The sequence below is a fragment of the Patiria miniata genome, unplaced genomic scaffold, assembly GCF_015706575.1.
Source record: "Patiria miniata isolate m_02_andy unplaced genomic scaffold, ASM1570657v1 HiC_scaffold_13, whole genome shotgun sequence".
Lineage (NCBI taxonomy): Eukaryota > Metazoa > Echinodermata > Asteroidea > Valvatida > Asterinidae > Patiria > Patiria miniata.
This window is the reverse complement of record NW_024037051.1, coordinates 6,996,015-7,016,607: the sequence shown is the minus strand read 5'-3', so window position 1 is coordinate 7,016,607 and position 20,593 is coordinate 6,996,015. Positions and strand designations below refer to the sequence as shown.

The window sequence follows — 20,593 nt, the reverse complement described above, 5'->3', positions numbered from 1 at the left end:
CTTGCACGCACCCCATCTCAGAGCTACGTGTATGTTGTAGAGAGCGGATCGCGTGCGTTCGGCGGCGGCGGAAAATAAAATAAACGGAAATAAAATCAAAGCTTACGCGCGGGGGAAAAAGCGGTGGGAAATCTGGACCATCGGAAGAAAACAAAATGTGGCACGCTGAACAAAAAAGCGGAAATCCGCTAAATAGCGGAGATTTCACACCCCTGAAATTTAACACACAACTTAACCTACCGGTACATTTGTATTTCCATACAACATTGGTTTTTTCCAGGTTTTTTTTTCAAAACACACCAGCAACATTTTTTTCAGTCCATATTACATCATTTTAGTTGTATTTTTTTTTTTTTTACTTAAATTATATAAACTTTTTTTTTCTTCAAAATTTGATACTTTTCCTGACAGCAAAACCGAAAGTTAACACCGCACTTCCTTCGCTTGTTGAAGTCTGGTTTCGTATTTAAACAATGTGAATTAAACCCCCCAAAAATGCACTCCCACCAAAGTGAATGTGTTTGCGAAAAGATTAGGGATATCAATCTCGTCTGGTTGTCCTGGCAACCAGCTTTCATTACAGGGACGGGCCAACTTGCCAAGCACAGAACATTAGTGCTGAGCATTAACCAATTACCGGCCAAAAATGTCATGCATTGTATATATTACAAGTGACTGGTTCTCCGCTGATTTTTGCTAAGTACAATGTACATACATTACCTTCACTGAAACTGGGCCATGATCAACAGAAAAGGCATGTACCGGTAGGATCATTTGCTTTCCACGCATCATTTGTTCGTTTCCAATAATAACACAACTCAAAATCCAAACAAGAATGTTCAAAACCTTGAAGTCTCAGCTCAGTGTTTATTACACTTTTTTTTTGGCGAAAACAGTGAAAAACCATGAACCACCTTTTGATCACAAAACACGATTTTTGTCAATAGAGCTCTTTATTCCATAATCAGTCAACTGGCTGATCGCTGGAAATCACCTACATTTCTTGATTTCTTCTCAATAGGCCATCAGCCTGGGGGTTTGGTCGGTATCAAATCAGGGCATAAATGATTATAGTGCGCATGGGCAAGGTATACCGCCCCTAGAGTGGTGAAAAGCATTTTGATGGTCATTTTGAAAAAAAGGTGACAACACCCAAAAAGCTGCCACCGCTGCAATGCTATCACATATTTTCCAATTCCGGAGGTGTATACCTTGCCAAAAATCGCTATGACGATTATTCCCCTCATTTGATACCGGCGGCCAAAATTTTGGACTGAGGCTGATGGCCTACAATGACAGCAAGCCAGACGGAATAATTTCACGGGGTGTTTAGTACCAGTACGATCTTTAGTCCAAATACCATCAGCTTTTTGGTAATAATTTGGTAGGTTACTTGCAGGATAAATGCAAATGATCTTATATCCCTGTCAGTCTTAATACTTGTTTAATCTTCACAGAACAAATTGTGCAATAACCAATACTAAAAAGTAATAAAAATGGCAAAAGAACCCCAAAATGTCTTAAATTTTCTTTGGAATATTTATGAATAGTCTGAAAATGTTGACGATGGCCAAAAATTTCGGATCCTCCAGTGAATATAAGACATTCTCAGGTTCATAGTCTGCAGACATGTATCGCCAAGTACATGGGGGTGTATGTTCAACATTATGCGACATTTTAAATGACAAAACATGCAATGTAAACATGCAGTTTGGCTGAACATAAATCCACTGAAGTGGCTATATGCAAGAGACTAATGTCCCACCAAGCACAAATGATATGCAGACTAAAAAAAAAAAAGCGTGAGTAAACATTGAACTGCCAGCTGTCTACACACAATGCAACGACACAAAACTACACAATAACATGCACACATTTCTTTTTCTTGTAAGTACTACAAAATAAAAAATAAAAAATTATAATTCAAAACAATTATAAAGTGGCATACTTGTGCAAATACACCTGGCACAAAAAGAAACTAAGCAGTTTTTATAATCATCCTTGTTTGGACATGTCTCGGCGAACAAAATCCGAAATGTACGTTTTGTCACGGAAACTTTCCAGTTCAATTTGATACCTCACTTGGGAACAGTGTGTAAGAAATAACGAGAGCGCAAGTGCTGAAGCTCCTGAAACGTCAAAACAAAAAGCTGCACAATTAAATACAGGGCCACACCGTATTCAATTGTGTGTTGCAATGCCCACTGAAAATCTCGCTAAGTGCAACTTTTAGTTTAGGGGTTTCATGAGCTTCAGCGCTTGCGCTCACGTTATTTCTTACACAGTGTTCCCAAGTGATATCTATGATATCCTCATTGCAGTTTTTTTCCAAGAGTGCATGTATACACATGTATGAATAGTGAACTACAGTACATGTACACACTGTACAATGTACATGTACAGTACATGTACTGGTACCTACACATGCACCCAATAAAAAAACAAACAATGTTTTTAGTCATTCTTAATGATACTTCAATGTCAAATTACAAAGTACCAAGGTATGTAACAGTGACAAGAAAACTGTCACACTTTGGACCCCAATTCGGGCAATTCACAATGCAGTGCACCACCAAGAGTTTGCCACGGAGAGTTCATTTTTCCCAGTGCATTGTGGGAGATGGTCGACAAATACGCAGCGCGGAACATTTGAAATCGTTAGTTTTCCCAGTCAGTAGTGTCGTAAGCGTATAATTTGAGGATCTGTTTGCCCTTTTCTTTTCTTGTCATCAATATGGTGTTTTTTGTAAGGCGGCAGAATGCAATGCCCCAATTTATAACATACATGTACCGGTATTATTAGCTCAAGTTGTCTACTGACACTCATTCAAATTGTCTCTGTTTTGTCGACTGCATACTTGAAAAATGGACTCTCCATGGCAAACTCTTGGTGGCGCGCTGCATTGTGAATCGCCCGAATTCATTGAATGACCAATTGGCAAGAAACACAGACTTTTCACAACACCGAGTAACATGCATGAGCTACAATGTACGGTATGTACACATCCACATACAGATTCTACCTCTAGTGGGGTTCACACCTGGTCAGGATGCATGGATGAAGATGAAGGAAAAAAGCAGACTATCAATAATTGATCATGCCTTACTCCATGTAAATATCCAGGTGGTTTTCTTGTTCTTTCTTATTCATCTCAGTAAACCCTTGAGACAAAATCCTCCCACATCCTTCCATATCTACTGTACCACCAGGTTTGGGAGGATTTTTTCCCCCAGGATAGAGGAAGGTAGACCCCAATCACTATCCGGTTTGTTAGTGTGACGTCATCTCAATTCAACCATGCGTACCTCACACGGTGTAGCATAGCACGAATGGAACCGGAAGTTAATGCACCTTGAGATTTATCCAATGGGCGCTAGTTATCAGTGGTGCGCGCGTGTATGATGTTTTTACTAACGAATCGGATGGACTCTGTGCACAAGTACATATACCCCCTCAACAGTTTACAAAGGGGGAGATGGGGCGACCACTAAAAGGGATCTTCTAACACACAACCGACAGAGCGAACCAGTACACGCACGTGGTGTGACCCGTCCACTGGGGTCTCAGAAGTGGTCAAAAAGCGCCCTCTTTCTCTCGCGCATGGAGTCCATTAGATGTCCTTTACACAGCTAGGGCTTGATGTCCCCTTGACAGTAAATAGTTGAAGTGATCAGGGACCAATTGCATGGCTCTGCTTACTGTTTCCAAAATAGCTAAAAATCCCTGTGTAGCAGAACAATCTGTGCTTACGTTAAGCATATTTCACGGGTTAGCAAGCCTTTTAGACTTACATGCATACATCCCGTAACTAAGGATTCTGTGCTTACAGTGTCAGCAAAGATTTTTTTCTGCTAGCGCTGTTAGCACAGAATCAGATAGCAAGCGTAGAATTCTGTAATAAGCAAAGCCATGGAATTGGGCCCAGCAATTTGGATTGTAACACTACGGTGTTCGACTCCATGCCGTGGTATATGGGTTCGAACCCTGACAGGGAAGATGGTGCTTGTGTTCTTGGGCAAGACACTTGACTACAATTGTCTCTCTCCACCCAGAAGTATAAATGGGTACCTGTGAAGGTACCGGTAGAGACCCTAATGCGCTGATCTCAAGCTGCTGCAAAAACTGGTCTCATGGCCTGATGAACAGGGGTACTAATTGTGAAGCACTTTGAGACCTTTGGTATAAAGCGCTATATATACACGTACATGTACATTCTCAAGCTGCTGCAAAAACTGGTCTCATGGCCTGATGAACAGGAGTACTAATTGTGAAGCGCTTTGAGACCTTGGGTATAAAGCGCTATATATACATGTACATGTACATGTACATGTACAATGTATACATACATGTACATGTAAGCACCACATTTTATTAAGGGAATAAATGTGTGTTCGGGAGGTATAACACAGACCGGTGGGAGTCTGGATGGGTAATTATCACCCATCCAGACTCCCACCGGTCTTAAACAGAGTGTTTAATACCGACCGAACACATTTATCCCCATCCATAAATACCTTTTTCGGTCAAAAATCAAAATAAGCCAAAAACTAGACGTTGCCAACCATTTTGTTCAACAATTTTACTTCATATTTTACGAAACACCCCTCTGACTATAATATTGAATGTCCCTCCACAACTCGTTACCTTATAAGGGCATTGGCGCGCGCGTTGCGCGTACTGCGCAAAATGCAACTGGGCTAGTGTAGTGTGAATTTCGGACCATGAAATACTGATTCACTGGTAGTATTGCGCATGTATACGTGAGGAATGTGAACGTTCAACCAATGAAACGTTAAAAGGCACCGGATTTCATGGGAGTCCAAATTTCTTGTGACACTGGAAAAGTGTTTAATACCAGCTAGCCATGTCTTTATCATCCGTTTAAGACCAGCCACGTGACGGGCTCTCGACCAATAGGAATGCGTAAACTGTCTTAGGTATTTATGAATATTAGTTTCCAGTCAAGTCCCTTATCTCATCAAAATGTACAACGTACATTTACAAAACCAACAGGATTTCTCGGATATTTCATTTGGTGCATCTAACACAAGTCACCAAAAAGGATAACAAGGTCAGGGTCGAATGCTTCAGACGGCGTTTCTATGGGAACCGGAATGCCTCGTTGCCGGGTAACTGACCAACGCCAAGGATAACAAAGAGGCCATCGCGGAGTGATGTGCATAATTCATATGGTGAGGCATTCAGCGATCACGGGTCATTAACTTGATGCCTTGTTGGCCAATGAAGGAATCTATGTACACACTGGACTGGGGATCAATTATTGCTTCAAGAGACGCCCACCAGTTGTATACAGTTCTTGAAGTATTATTGGAGCTGAACTAATGGGTGCATTAAAAATGCATACTCCGTGCTCTTCAACAAATTCCATTTTCTTTTCTCTCTTAATAAATTTTCAACTTGTATGTTTTATTCCAACCCCGAAACTAACATTTTGGGTATCTGCAACCCTCAGTAGAAACTGGCAGAGACAATTTATCGAGTAAGTTTTGAAAGGCGAAAAAAAGGGTAAAATGGGAACTTGAATTGATTATCTTGCGATACAGAAAACAACAACAACTGTCTCACACTCCCTGCTTAGGAAACCTCCCACCACACCTTCAAAGGAGATGGAATCAAGTTCTACATGGTGCCTCTATTAAACTCATCAATATTCTCTCTCAGCAGTGTCAATTTACACGTGAGGACCTCCATCAGAATATTTCCCACCTTGACTCCCAACTCAAATCCAGTTGTTCTGACTCCACGTACAGGAATTTCCATGATGAGATTGAAAGGGGTTTGTCTAACCTTGACTCTGTCCTACTCAACAGGAGAAACAAGAAGATTGGTGGCTTGCTTGCCAAGCAACAGCAACGCAGACACAGACGTTTCAGACGTCCTAGGTCCCCATCTACCACGCCACCGCCAGAACCCCCTGTCAACACTGTAGTTAATCTTTCTTCCTCATCAATATCTGACGCAGAGCACAAACTTCTCTCCAAGGGTCTCAATTTTTGTCCCGCTCCCCGTTCTGTGAACCAGGTTCAGCTCAGCCAAGATCTCACGGAATACTACCGTAGAATCCGTCTGCGGGAGTTTTTCCTGGACAGTGAACCGTGTGAGCCAGAGCCTTTTCGAGTCAAGAGTTCATGGGTACCCCCCAAGAATCGTGTGCCAGCCATAGAGACATACGTTCAAGTTATCAATTCCCAAGTCACTAACCCGGACAACTTCCCCCACAGGACTCATGATAATCTCCCCAGAGAGGAGCGCCTGGCTCTCAACTCCTTGCGCTCTCGCACCGACATCATCATCAAGCCAGCAGATAAAGGTTCAGCTGTGGTCATCATGGATCGTCAGCAGTACATTGATGAGGCCCACCGCCAGTTGGATAATCGCACTAACTATACCCGCCTTGACTCTGACCCCACAGGCACTTTCTGTCAAGATATACAACAGGTACTTGACGATATGCGATCACGTGACCAGTTGTCGAAGAAAGCTCACAAATTTCTTTCTCCCTGTGATTGTAGGACTGCCAGATTTTACCTTCTACCCAAGATTCACAAGGCTGGCAACCCCGGTAGACCCATCATCTCCGGTAATGGCTCACCCACGGAACGCATCTCCCTGTTCATTGACAGTTTTCTCAAACCCCTTGTCCCACAGATTTCGTCATACATTCACGACACCCCAGACTTCCTACGCAAACTTGAAGGAATCAAGGACCAGATTCCCAGCACAGCCATCATTGGGACTTTCGACGTCTCATCTCTGTACACCAACATCCCACATGAGGAGGGAGTTCGTGCTTGCTCCTTGGCTCTGGCCAAGGCAGGACACACGACTCCTCCCATCAGTGATGTTGGCACCCTCATGAGACTTATACTAACGAAGAACAATTTTTCCTTCCTTGGTGAACACTATCTACAGGTACACGGCACTGCAATGGGCACTCGCATGGCCCCGTCGATGGCTTGCCTCTTCATGGGTGACCTCGAAGAACGCATTCTTGCCTCGGCCCCATGTCGCCCTTGGATCTGGTGGAGATATATTGATGATGTTTTCTTCATCTGGACCAGTGATGAGGACAGTCTCTTGACCTTCACTAACCACATCAATTCCTTCCACAGAACCATCAAATTCACATCGGAGTTCTCGGCTCACCAAACCCACTTTCTGGATGTCACCGTCCGCAAGCAAGGCAACTCACTAACCACTGACCTGTATTCCAAACCCACAGACACCCACCAGTACCTCCACTCCTCCAGCTGTCACCCCAGGCACTGCAAAACTGGCATAGCGTTTAGCCAGGCACTCAGACTCAGAAGAATTTGTTCTAATGATTCCGATTTCTCCCGCCATACACAGATACTGAAGAACAACTTGGTGGCCAGGGGTCACAGCTCTCGCCAAGTTCATCGTGCCATTGCCAGAGCTAAATCTATCCCCAGAAATCAAGCTCTCACGGGAAAGGCCCCTGATGCCATGGCCAAACCCATGATTCCCTTGGTTACCACGTTTCACCCCAATCTCCCTCCCCTCCGCAAAATCACTAATGACAATCATCATATCCTCCATACTTCAGATCGCCTTGCCCGCGCCATCCCCAACGGCCCCACATTGGCTTACAGGCGTCCTCGAAATCTACGGGACTTGATTGTTCGAGCTGAAGTCCCATCCTTAGATGCATCCCCTCCCACCCAGCATGGTACTTTCAAGTGCAGTTCCAGATGTGTTGTCTGCCAGATTCATATCCAGGAGTCTGACTCCTTTTCTGGCCACTCTTCTGTCACTACCCACAGAACCATTGGTAACATCACTTGTAACACCTCTAATGTCATATATCTCATTTCTTGCAGGGTCTGTGGAGTGCAGTATGTAGGTGAGACTAAGAATACGCTCAAGAAGCGTTTCTATGCCCATCGGTCAACGGTCAACACCAAGAAACTAGACACCCCTGTTGGTCATCACTTCAACCTGCCTAACCACTCCATTTCTGATATGATTTTGCAGGGCATTGAATCTCTTGGCCATCGCAAAGAGTCAGTTCGCCTCAGCAGAGAGAAGGTGTGGATGAATCGTCTTCGAACTATTCAACCACATGGTCTCAACATCCAACTTGGAAATGATTAATCCTTTTCTTCCTCCATTGTCCTCTGTTACAGATAATCCATCTGGTCTTCCTTGTTTGTGTTTACACATCTCCCGCCATCTTTCATCCCTTTCCACCTCAATACTGTCCCCCCCCCCCCCCCCCCCGCATCATCCCTTCACTCTCACACTCTTTTGTCCGTTCCCACTCCCTGTGACCTTTGATCCTTCCCCTTTCTGGTCCCTCCCCTGTTTACACCAGACCCCTTGTGGTTTGCCATCTCCCTTTGTTTCTTTGTTCTCTCATCCACCCTCCCCTGCATCTTTCCACACCTTTCCCTCCTAATCCTCCTTTTGTGTTTCTTCTTTCAGCCCTGCATGTTTGTGTGCACCCCCATGTTAATGTATGTATCTCTGTCATTTCTGTTTTAGCCTCTGTAGAAGAACTTGCTAAGTTCGCAACGTCAGGCCACATTAATTTTAGATTTAACATTATTTATAATAAAATATAATCCAAAAGAGATTGATTGAGAGTAACTGAAATTATGAAATGGATGAGATACATGGATGCTGAACTTCTTGGAATGATTTGAATCGCTTGGAATGATGCTACGACGTTTTGACTTACCGTCGTCCAGCAAACTCAGTAGGCTAACTATGGTCTCCAGCGCGGCCAATCGTACGCAACTTTCCTCATCATTGCTCAGTTCGACCAACTCTGGAAGTATTGCACTTTTGGTGGGCTCAAGCCTGCCAGTTGCCAGAACAAACCAAAACAAAGAAAAGAGAAACACTCTAATGCCTGTAAAATCATCATTTGTAGGATTCCCAGCACTTTTGAGAACAAAATTCCCTGAATTTTCCCAGGTACTTCCCTGAGAACTTTCCCTAAAAATATATATTTTTAACTTGATAATGAGGTTGCTGTGAAGTCATGTGTTGGTGTAGCACAGCCAATTTTTGTCTGGTGAGGTGTGTAATATTTACACTGCATTAACACTGAAAAGCTACCCACTCTTGTTTTACTATACTCCCGAGGACATTGCTTTGTGTTTCCCTTTGTCCCTGTACAACTCTCCCATAGACTAAGCACACAAACCTACTACAGAGGACCGTTTCCAACAAAAGACCCAACTCCCAAAGACTGAAAGGATCTGTTGTTCTCCCTTTGTGTGTCTGTCCTCGGGGGTTATGTAGAACACACAGTCTTGTTTCGTATGTTGTTGTGGGGAGTTACACTGGTCTGTATGAGGTATTTGTGGGGACCGAAAATGCTGTGGGACAGCAGAAAGTCCCCATAACTCGATCCGAATTTGCGTAACAATAGCACTAAAAGCAAAATGCTTCACACAGGGAACCAATCTCTTTTGAAGGAAGATGAAATGTACTTACCCCAAGCCTCTAGCTACTAAATCTAACTGTCTGCACATGCAGGCCCGCACCTCATAGTCCACATTCTGGCATAAGGAGGTGACTAGGGGCAGTATATCTCGCTTGATCCTGTTGGGAATATTTATGACAAGAAAACCATGGATTACATTAGGCCAAAAAAAAGATGATGTCTAAAAACCGCCAAACTCATTGGTTTGACTGGAATCCTGCTGCTGCACAATTTTAACTTTTTTTTAGATGAGGTTACGATCGAATAAAGCTTTATGTGGCCTCTCTGGGCTCCCATATATTTTGCACTACATTTAGTCAGGCACCATTTGCAGTCATCAGCCAACATTTGAAGAAAAAAAAAGAGTAAAAAAAAAAAAAGCTGCGTCGCCGCACCACTTTTGGGGCAAGTTTCATACCAGAAACCGAAGACTTTTTTTTTTGCCTTAGGTCCTTGTTTGAACAAAAGTCTTGTTGCTTATAGACAGAAATAGCCTAGAATAAAGAAATAGACAGTATACCGGTATTTTTTTCTCAGGTTAAAATGGAAATAAACAGAGAGAAATATTTTGTGCAGGAAAGGATGAAAACTGGTAGCCGAATGTTTAGGTACATGTTCAACTCAGTGTAAAACAGAATTTGTTTTGAAGAGTGCCTCCGACCAAGTGGGGAAAAAGCACCAACTGCAAAGTACATGTACAGTAAAGTACAAGTAACTGCAAATGACATGCACAGTATAATCTTACTAGCTTCAAAATATCATATAATTAGCTTCAAAATCAATCTATTTTGATGTGTAACATGTACATTGACATGTACAATGTACATGTAGAGGATAAATTGGTTAAGTTGAACTTGATAAATGAGTTGGCCAACATACATGTACCCGTAATACGGACATGATGTATGAGTGACAATTAAGCACTCGGTGACAGTGTTGAACAAAATAAACAGTAATGAGGCCTACAAGGTCTGACACTATTAATCATAATCTGTCATATCAGTATTAATATCGCTGGACCGTTTACATTATGCAGTACACACTGTACAATGTATACAACATGTACGATGTATTTACAACTCACTGTCTCTGACCATGGAGCTCCATGCTCTGACTGAATGTACACGTGTAAACAAACTGCATGAATTGTACGTACCGGTACACATTGTCATTACATGTAAGTAAAGAAGGGTTCAGTGATTTCAGGGTACATGTAAAATGGGTGAACAATGGCATTTATTGAAGCAATTTTCAATTACAAAAATAAAGATTTATAAAAAGTGTAATCTTTAACCCTAACCGCCCTGGATCCTTCAAAATCCTCTTCGTCAAAGTGGAGGAATTTGGAGGATTGAGGTTACGTGGCAAAAGTGCATCACTGATTTCGTAGGATGCACTTTGTCAAGGTCTTGGGCCGAACCTTGTGTTGTTTTTTGCACGGCCATGCATAAATATAGGCCTGGTTATGCTTGAAATCCTTCGTACTGCTGCAGGGTGTCACTGGCCAAGCCTCAACATATTGACAGTCACTGCAGCAGGATTTGGCAGGATTCAGGCAGTGGTCACCCCTCCACGGACCATATTCAAGAAATAATGAAGGAATTTGCAGGGTTGAGGCTATACCGGTATGATATTTTTTCATGAGGCTAATTGGAGGATTTTGCAGGATTGAGGCTACATCCTAGCAAAAAGGCCTAGGGAGTTAGTGTTAATGAGGCCTTGGTGTTTCTTATTACATGTACATTTTGTACACTGGGGGGAAAATAGGGGAGTGGGTAATATCTTTGTAAAAGGCGTCATTACACCACCCTACTTCACTCACCAATATAAACAATGCACTATCTGAGGATACGTAAATATGAGTATACATGTAATGGTACAGGATTAGAATGGTAGTCATTTACATACATGTACATGTAAAGGTTACATGATTTATTCTATGCCGAGTCAATTGTTTTGGTGGACAAATTTGATTTTAAGACACAGGCAAATTCATTTCTGTAGATAAAAGCCCATAATATCACTTCGATTACTTTGGTATGACATCTGCACTTGTATAGCAAGAGGTCCTGGGTTCAAATCATACCCATGTGAGCTTCCACTTTTTTCCCCTTGAAAATTCTCAGTGAGACATCTGCAGCAGTAAGCATGAGGTCTTGGGTTCGAGTCCAACCTGACTAAGCCTGCACAAACCTTGCGGGTTCAACACAGAGGTTGTGGGACTGGGAACCCCTTCCACACTAGCAAGAATCAAACATGGCTTCTACATTGGACCAGGGCCCGATTTCTTGGCTCTGCTTAGAACCACAGAATTCCGCGCTTACACAATGTACGACCACAAATTTTGTGCTAAACACGCTAGCAGAACAATTCTGTGCTAACTCGTGAGCACAGAATCCTTAGTTACGGGATATATGCATGCGCAGAAGCACACATTCCTCGCTAACACGTGAAATACGCTTACAGTAAGCACGGAATTTTCTGCCGTAGTAAGCAGGGCTTTTCGGTAACGGTAAGCAGGGCCAAGAAACTGGGCCCAGAACTCAAGTACAAGGGTTCAATGCACTTTGGATAGAAGGATTCCACAGGACAAACCTGTGGTATAACTGTATACATATTTTTACGACCCAACCACATACATAAATACCAGAAAACCAGGGGGGTTGTGCAACATGTAGCCTGCAGGCAAATCTTTACAAAATCAGTCATGCTTGCCAGTCACCTACATGTAACTAGGGGGTTGTCCTCAGTCAGCAAAACCACATTTTTTCCCCCAACAATTTTCCGTACATGTACATGTACATCTGCTCCCATTCGTTCCCATGTAAACACGGGAAATCGTGGACCTAGGACAAAAGGGTTGGGGCACAAACAATACATCCACGATTGACCGAACGTCCACGATTGAAAGTCGTGTACAAAACCAATGAGAGCTGTTGCTGTTGTACAGCCTGTCTAAAAAAAAATGGTACAATCGAAAACGATTTTCAATATTAAATCTCAACATAAGTAAGTCGTTTTGAGCATCACATTAAAGAAAAAAGACCAGGCTTTCCAATACTTTTTGTTTCATCTCATTTGCTTTTGTCAATCCAGAGATAACTCCAGTTTACTGCGGAACACAATCGAGTTTGTTTCTTTTGCCAAGTTGCAATCTTTTGTGAGCTTCAAGACAGCATGGCACAGTACTGGAAACAACTCTGCCCATGCATAAAAGTGGCACAAAATCGATTTTGGTGTATCGCACTTAATTGATTATATCTCTGAATTGACAAAAGCAAATAAGATCAAACAAACACTATTGGAAAGCCCAGTCTTTGTTCTTTAATATTATGCCAAGTAAGAATGACTTATTTTGAAATTTCATATTTAACCAATGTTTTTTCTGATTGTACCATTTTTTTTTAGACAGGCTGTAGTAAGGAATGATTAGAGACAATCGGGGGTCCACGATTGCCGGTGTTTACGAAGATACGTGTCCAACCACAATACTGCAATATTCATTAATTTTTTAGATATCTTTAACAAAAAACAAAAGCACACATATGTGTGCAACAAGTGCCACCTAAAACAAGAAAGACTTCTTTTTTTTTCGTAAACAAAATACCAAGGTGAATAACACATCACCAAAGTATGCACATTGTGTTTCTTTTGTTGAAAACAAGGGTCTTTGCAAGAATGTTATCTCCACCAAGGTTTATCAACATGTGCTTGACCTTATGAAACCGAACAAACAGTATTTATCAGTTGTATACAGAGGGCACATTGGCTTGTGTGTTTATAGTAAGGTCTATGGGAACAGAGAACATGTACATGTACAGTTTGTATATAATCAACAATGAAAACATCAAAATGTTGCTACAGTGCTTCAACATGTAAAATTTGTACTGTTAGGCGAGAAAACATAGGATCATATGCTGTTCATGCATGTTGTTTGTTTCCAGTAATTACACAAGGCACTCAAATTCCAAAGAAGAATGTTCCGAACCGAACCTGTTGAAGTTTCAGCTCAGTGGATATTACACTTCTCGAGGAAACAGTGAAAAACCATGCAAAACGTTTTGATCACGAAACACGTTTTCCTCATTGTAACTCTTTATTCCAAAACTCAGTCAAATTGACTGATCATTGGAAATCAACTACACTGTACACGTACATTTCTTGATTTCTTAAATATTTTTAACCCTAGCTACTACAGATTTCATAGAACATTTGTCTCAATTTTTTTTTTGGGGGGGGGGAAGTAGGGAGGGTTTCGGTTTCAAAACGGTTGCAGCATTGTACTGTGGTACTCACATGAAGGAATCACAGCGAGTGGCTATCTTGCCCAGGATGCGACAACTGGCCAATCGGGACTGCACCGACTGAGACAACTGACCTTTAGCCACTGCTACTGTCAAGACCTGGCGAGACAACAATGGAAAGCAGGTTATCATCTTGTCGTTATTTGAAAATAAAATTGACACACAAAACGTTGGCACGGGTTTTAAAACGCTTTATCTGGAATAATTGCCCCAGTTACGAGAAAATAAAAGGTGTGATGAAGTGATTACGAAGTGGAAGGCTAACGAGGGTCAATTTTATGGCTTTGTTTACCGTTTACCGGCTTTTGAAATGCTTTATCTGGAATAATTGCCCCAGTTACGAGAAAATAAAAGGTGTGATGAAGTGATCACGAAGTGGAAGGCTAACGAGGGGCAATTTCACTGCTTTGTTTACCGTAAGCAAAGATTCTATGAAGCATGATTTTTTTTGTTAAATACTCAGAATGACTGTCGCGTTTTAATAAGATTGCAACAAAATTAGAATAATGTAATAAATGTGTGCTTGGGAGGTTTTAATCACTCTGTTTAAGACCGCTTGGAGTTTGGGTGCTGATAATTATGGGTAAACTGTCTTATGTACCGTATTCATGAATGTTTGATAACATTAATATTCTTGCATTCAATCTGAAATTAAAGATGCATTCCCTGTGCTATAGATTTGGGGTTTCTTCAATTGCTATTTTCCTAGCAATATACATGTAGAAATCATTCATTTTTGAATGAGACATTGAATGGAAAAAAAACACCATCGTTTAGTTATTGAATTATTTATACACAAAATTTAAAATCGTTGGCTGTCAGACAATTAATTCGGCTCTCCCAGGTTGGGTTTATTTGTGCACAAAATGGAAACCACTTTCAGCGGTTGCATACACCCAAAATCGGAAATACCAGTAAGTAGTTTTTTCTTCCAAAAAATCATACAAATTCAAAGTTTGTAAGGAGAAAAAAAATCAATGTTTTGAAGAGCACAGGGTATATGCAATTTTCATTATTTATTTGAGGTCATCTACATGTGTATAACACGCCCTATTCAATTTCTAGATGATCCCCCACTACAACCGGCACTTGTAGATAATATTGAAAACTTTAATTTTTCAAATGTACATCTATTCTTATGGAGTGGGAAAATCAAACTAAATCTAACCTGAAAAAATCCAGAAACTCTAAAATATGCTTTAGACCTTCCCTTCCCTTAAAATATCAGGCTCAAATCAGGCTGACTTAAAAGGCTCCTTGCTAACAAAATTTCAATTTCAAAAAGGACCCCAGATGGCTAAAATTAATTAAAAAGTCAAGCGATCCACATAAGATATGCCAGTGTGACTGACAACTTAATGAGACCTCCATGCATGGATTGACTGTCAGTGCAATCAAGCAATTGACATACATGTAGTCTGTCAACCCAGGCATATACACAGTATCTTTCCCCACTCAACTGACACTTATTCCCCTTGCAATTTGGACCGAGCGTATCCGATAACTAAATATCGCTGACATGATTCATCTCCAGTGTATGCACTTGGGTGTTTCATTACACGCTGGGTGCCAAAACCTAGACTGTTATTAACACCGTGCTGCGGTGTACAGATGTGCAGTGTAGTGGGTAATATTAGGGTAGAATGGTAGCCCAGGTTGGACGAAGTCTTCATTGCATTACGACTGACGTCCAGGATGAGAAATCTCTACATAATACCATCCAAAATTTTGACCTGATTTTTGTTACATTTTACCTCGTTATAGAAGCTTGTTTCACGCCTACATGGTACTCTATGCATCCTTATCTACATGTATTGATCCGGGGGTCTCAGGAATTCCATATGTGATGCTGACCGATGTTAATCAGGAAAATAAACTCTAAAGCAACGTTAAACCATGGTTAAACTTGTACTTTTTGTAGTCTCTTTTCATCAGTTTCTCACCAAATCATACGTGCGTATGAAAGCGCACACGCACGCTAGTGCCCTCCTTTGTTCAGTTTTGGTTGGAACAGTGACGTCACTCCAGCCAACCGATGTCACGAAAACACACAACCCATAGCAAAAGCCGACACATGTTTCTGGTAACTGTCACGAAAACACGCTCGGTCATTGGATAGGCGACCGCACCTACATGTACAAGTTAGTGCGCATGCATATGAGGGCGGTTACTAAGGAAGTCGCACGTGCGCACTGCACGTTCATGTTGCACGGCCTCTCTAGTATCTTTGGAGAAACTGATGCAAAGAGTCTACAAAAACATACAAGTTTAACGTTACTTTCGAGTTTATTTTCCTGATTAACGTCGGTCAGCATCGCATATGGAATTCCTGAACCCCCCGGACCAATAGATAAGGACACATAAAATACTGAGACGTAAAAATTAGCTTCTCCAACAAGGTACAAATATTGAAAATATTGGTCATAAATTTTTTCGCCCGGTTTTGAGCACTTCATACCCTGGACTCCCTCCGTAACGTAGGGAGGAAAGGGAGACCACCTGGGCTAGGTAGCACGGTAAATGTTGAAGTGCAATTAATGCCACAGTATGGCCAGGAGAACATGTTCACCTTTTGAATTTTGATAATGGACTTGTTAAAACCTTATGGGTGGCTGTGTACTTTTCTTGGTCAAGTTCAATCCAACAATAAAATCACCGTCAAACAGCACCAAGTCAGACAAGAGTAAAATATTACACAAATTCTTTGTATGTGACTGTGTATTATCATTTTTGTAATTAATCTTGAAGTGGACAATTTTTCCGATGGCTTTTTTTTGGGGTGGTTGTGGTTTAATCCTCTAGTGTACTGCTTTTCATTTTCAAAATATACTTTAAATTTTTGGATTTTAGTTTTACATTTTAAATGTTAGGATTAATAAAAAGTTTACCAGCGCCTTGAATACCTAATTGTTGGTAGATACGTGCGTTATACGTACATGACTCCGGTATTATACGTGTAAAGGTACCATTAAGGAGACACGTTATCGTAATTTCTTCGCATGATGGGAGACATCGGTCATTAGGGAGACATGAATGTCACAGCCCCCCTTTAGAGGCACAATTTTGCTGATTTGTTGCTCGTGGTCTAATTAGTAAACATACCGAAATTCGTGGAAAAAGGACAAGGGAATATTGGGTTAGGGCACATTTAAGTTTGACAAATTTTGTGCACAAGTCTATGGGAATGTCTCCCAAATGTCCAATCCAGGGTAACACTGATTACATGGATTGCTCTCTATGAGTGGCAACTTTTTTTGACAAGTTTTTGCAGTTGAATTTTAAACTGATCGGTTGCGATGCAGCGATATCACTATGAGAATGTACATGTTTATGTATTCATAAACAAAATCCTTCCCATGATATACATGTATGTGCTCATTCTGATCCAAACATTGATTACATGAATGTCTGGCCGTCTGCAAACACACTCTGACTCATGCAAACTGGGACAACCACAATGTAAACGGTGTCAAGGGCAAAGTTCCTGTAAATGTGCTAGTCAGAAAGTCAACATTTTGACGACCCCCTGAAGCAAACTCACGAATTTCAATGGACCAAACTGGGCTCTAAACTGTGCAACCTTTCGGAGGCCGGGTTATTCAATATCTATTATTAACGCCTGGTTATTTATAGATGTGCCTCAAGAACTTGAGAGGTAGCAAATCCCCATGTGCCTACGGTATAATGGTGGCAACATGCTCGTGTGTGTATACAGTGAGACCTCATGCTGGGCTCTGTCTGGCATACAGTCAGAATTATAAGGTCAAGGAATGTTGTTACCAGCAGAGCATGTGAACATGGGCACAATATGAAAGAGTATCCACTGTTATGGGTACATGATCATTAAATGCAATCTTAAAGTGTTTTCAAAGTTGGAGAAATACTTGTCATTCCAGTTATTTCTTGAAGATACTGTACAGAATTTAGTAATAAGACAAAAAATGACTTGCAAACTTGGAGAACACCTCCTGGGTTGTATTTTTAAAAAAAAAATTGGCTTTTCAAAAGACTACTTGGCACAGAATGTGTGTTTGCATAGGAGGGCTAACACGTTGAGCAACAAAATCAGTCACAAGCAACATGACCGCTTTGTCCATTACTCTATTTCCTGAGCTTAACAAATTTCTACACTTTGTGCGAAATGGCCCTTTGTCAATCCCACCTCCTCCCTCCCCTTTTCAATATGTAAACGGCTTTAAAGGTACAGTAGATCATTTGTCATTTGTGCATTTGTTTCGTTTCAAGCAACTAAAGTGCTCACGGGTACTTAAAGGGAATATAGAACATTTACAAGCATCAAAAAACAAAACTATCAAATTATCACAAAATACCTTAGGGCAGCCTTCAAACTTGATTACGCGAACTGTTCACGAAATTCGCGAATATTTCCAGAGCTAGCCAGTTTGCGAACTTCGCGGAGCTACTCATCCATCCGTGGTCAAGTTAATGAGGTAGCGCGAAACTTGCGCCTTTGTTATGTTAATGGCCGTACTGAATAATTCACAGCACTTGCACGTCTTATTATCATAACGCGAAGTCAGCGAACATGCGTGCCGATGTATTTTCCAGAGACTGTTCGCAATCAGTGTCCAGAAGTAGCATGTGAAATGTCGATTTTTTTTATTGCAGGAATTAGTCAAACAACCGAACGGATATTTGGACAACTTTCTGTTTTGGTACATTGCGAACAGAGACTGTTCGCAATCAGTGTCCAGAAGTAGCATGTGAAATGTCGATTTTTTTTATTGAATGACAGATTTTTTAGTGAATGACAGTCTAAAACATCTTGTAAAAATCATGGCACCTGGTGTGCTGACATTTTCAAGAAAAGTGGTAATTTTGTATCGATTTCCAACGCTGGTTAGCCGACCAGCATTGGAAAAAAAAAATGGCTTTTTTCAAATACTGCTCCTGATTTATCATTAGTCCCCATTTTCTTTGCAATGGATTACACGCCTGTGAACGGGTATACAAGCCAGCGAGACTGATTTCCTGACTTTACAACTTTCCGACATCTATAAATTGCTTCGTTTCTTCGTAAGTGGGGTAAGGGAACCAGACTACAAGAACTTGATTGTTTTTCTAGCATCTACGAGCCCAAAACGTCAAACAAGTCAGTGTAACAATATTTGCTATAAAATACTAACCCCCAAATCCATCCATTTCTGAAAATTACAGCAAAAATAAATGTTGTACATTTCCTTTAAACAACTAGCCTGATGAATTTTTCGCTCTGTGAATGCTGTAGTATTCCAAGAAACATAATTCTAGGATCTCGATTTCAATTCAAAAGTTGCCTAGTCATATTTTGAATTGCGCCCGAAATCAGCCTCCGGAACACGTTCTCATTCAGCCGATTGCAACTGTCATGCACTGAACCGACGCATCATATGAACTGCTCGCATGTGTGCGTCGCGTCAACACCCATTCACGGCTTCACCCAATTACAAACCAACTACTAACGGAAATTTCCAAAAATGCATCACTTGACTCATCTTTGGAAATTACTTTCTTTTATTGTTTTCTTCAAAATGACAGCATGCCAGAAGGAATAATTTCACAGGGAGTTTATTGCCATTACTATCTTTAAACCAAATAAGCTTTTCAACAATAATTTGATCAGTTTCTTTTTGGATAGCTGTAAATGATCTACTCTACCTTTAACAATATGATCACTTTGGACAGTGACTTGTTTTTGCTAAACAAATAATTTCTGCGCTTAGCAGAAATTGCCTGCCTCTCCCCCCTTCCTCATGCGTCTGACTAAATAGCTTTAACCAAAAACACCACCCCCAGCGAGTCAGTGAGCCAACTTACGTCTCTCTTGAGGATGTCCTTGGGTAGGCAGGTGATGACCTGCAGTAGCACCTCCAACCACGCTTCTGAAATATCTTGGGAGATATCGGAAACCATACAAGGGAGATCGGGTTAATCAAAATCAAACATAAAAAATAACAGGAAATTCAATCTTCGAAATCATATGGGCAATTCCACGGTTACTCACGTTACATTTTTGATGTACTTTTGAGTTTCCTTGGGCTGTGATTACCTTACTGAAAAAGTTTATTAACTGTTACCCCCATGGTAGATAGAGTAGACCTAGACCTACCTAAGCACCAAAGATGACATCCAGAAAAATGTGTTATGTATGATACTTAACAAGAAGCACAAAATCGGTTACTCACGTTACGAAAAATGTAACGTGAATTATGTGGATTGTCGACGAGGGCCCCAGAGAAGCCCTTTTCACACTAGACAAATCTCGTGGTTGACGCAGGGTTGACGCAGGGTTGAAAGCATGCATCGGTTCACCATTGAAGAATTTCAACCCTGCGTCAACCCTGCGTCAACCCCCAGATTGATTTCGCCCCGGGTTGAACTCAACCCTGCTCCAGACCAGGGTTGAGATTTTCAACCCGGGTTGAAAATCTTGCCAGGGTCCAAAACAGTAGTAACTGAGCATGATAAGCTTGATTTGCATGAAACAAGTGTGAAACGATGCGGGGTTGAACGCGGGTTGAAAAATCAAAAACTCAACCCGGGGCGGCACTGGGTTCGCCCAGGGTTGAGTTCAACCCGGGCTGAGAGGCTCTAGTGTGACGGAGGAACTATATATATGGTACCGGTATATTTGTATTTGCCTCAAGGCATCCTTTCAAATACCCATTTCTTTTGTTTTATATTAGTAAGTATTTTAATAAGGATTCTTTAAAAAAAATGAAATAAGGAAAATATCTTGACAAAAATATCTTGAAATCAGAACAAATTGTGGAGTGCTATGGCCTTGTGGTTAAGGGCACTTATTCGTGGTCT

The 20,593-nt window shown here is 41.3% G+C and overlaps 1 protein-coding gene across 5 annotated transcripts in view; it reads right to left on the bottom strand.

Moving 5' to 3' along the window:
- The window catches only part of LOC119721161 (serine/threonine-protein phosphatase 4 regulatory subunit 4-like), a 93,688-nt gene that overhangs the window by 47,568 nt on the left and 25,527 nt on the right, over positions 1-20,593 (bottom strand). For 4 of the 5 annotated variants that reach the window (XM_038191024.1, XM_038191028.1, XM_038191026.1 and 1 more), the window contains exons 5-8: positions 19,598-19,671; positions 13,773-13,879; positions 9,488-9,595; positions 8,724-8,845 (exon numbers count right to left, since the gene is read on the bottom strand). In XM_038191024.1, the coding sequence (XP_038046952.1) occupies positions 8,724-8,845; positions 9,488-9,595; positions 13,773-13,879; positions 19,598-19,671 (411 nt within the window). The remainder of the gene's footprint in view (positions 1-8,723; positions 8,846-9,487; positions 9,596-13,772; positions 13,880-19,597; positions 19,672-20,593) is intronic. The other variant, XM_038191025.1, reaches the window with a different exon arrangement.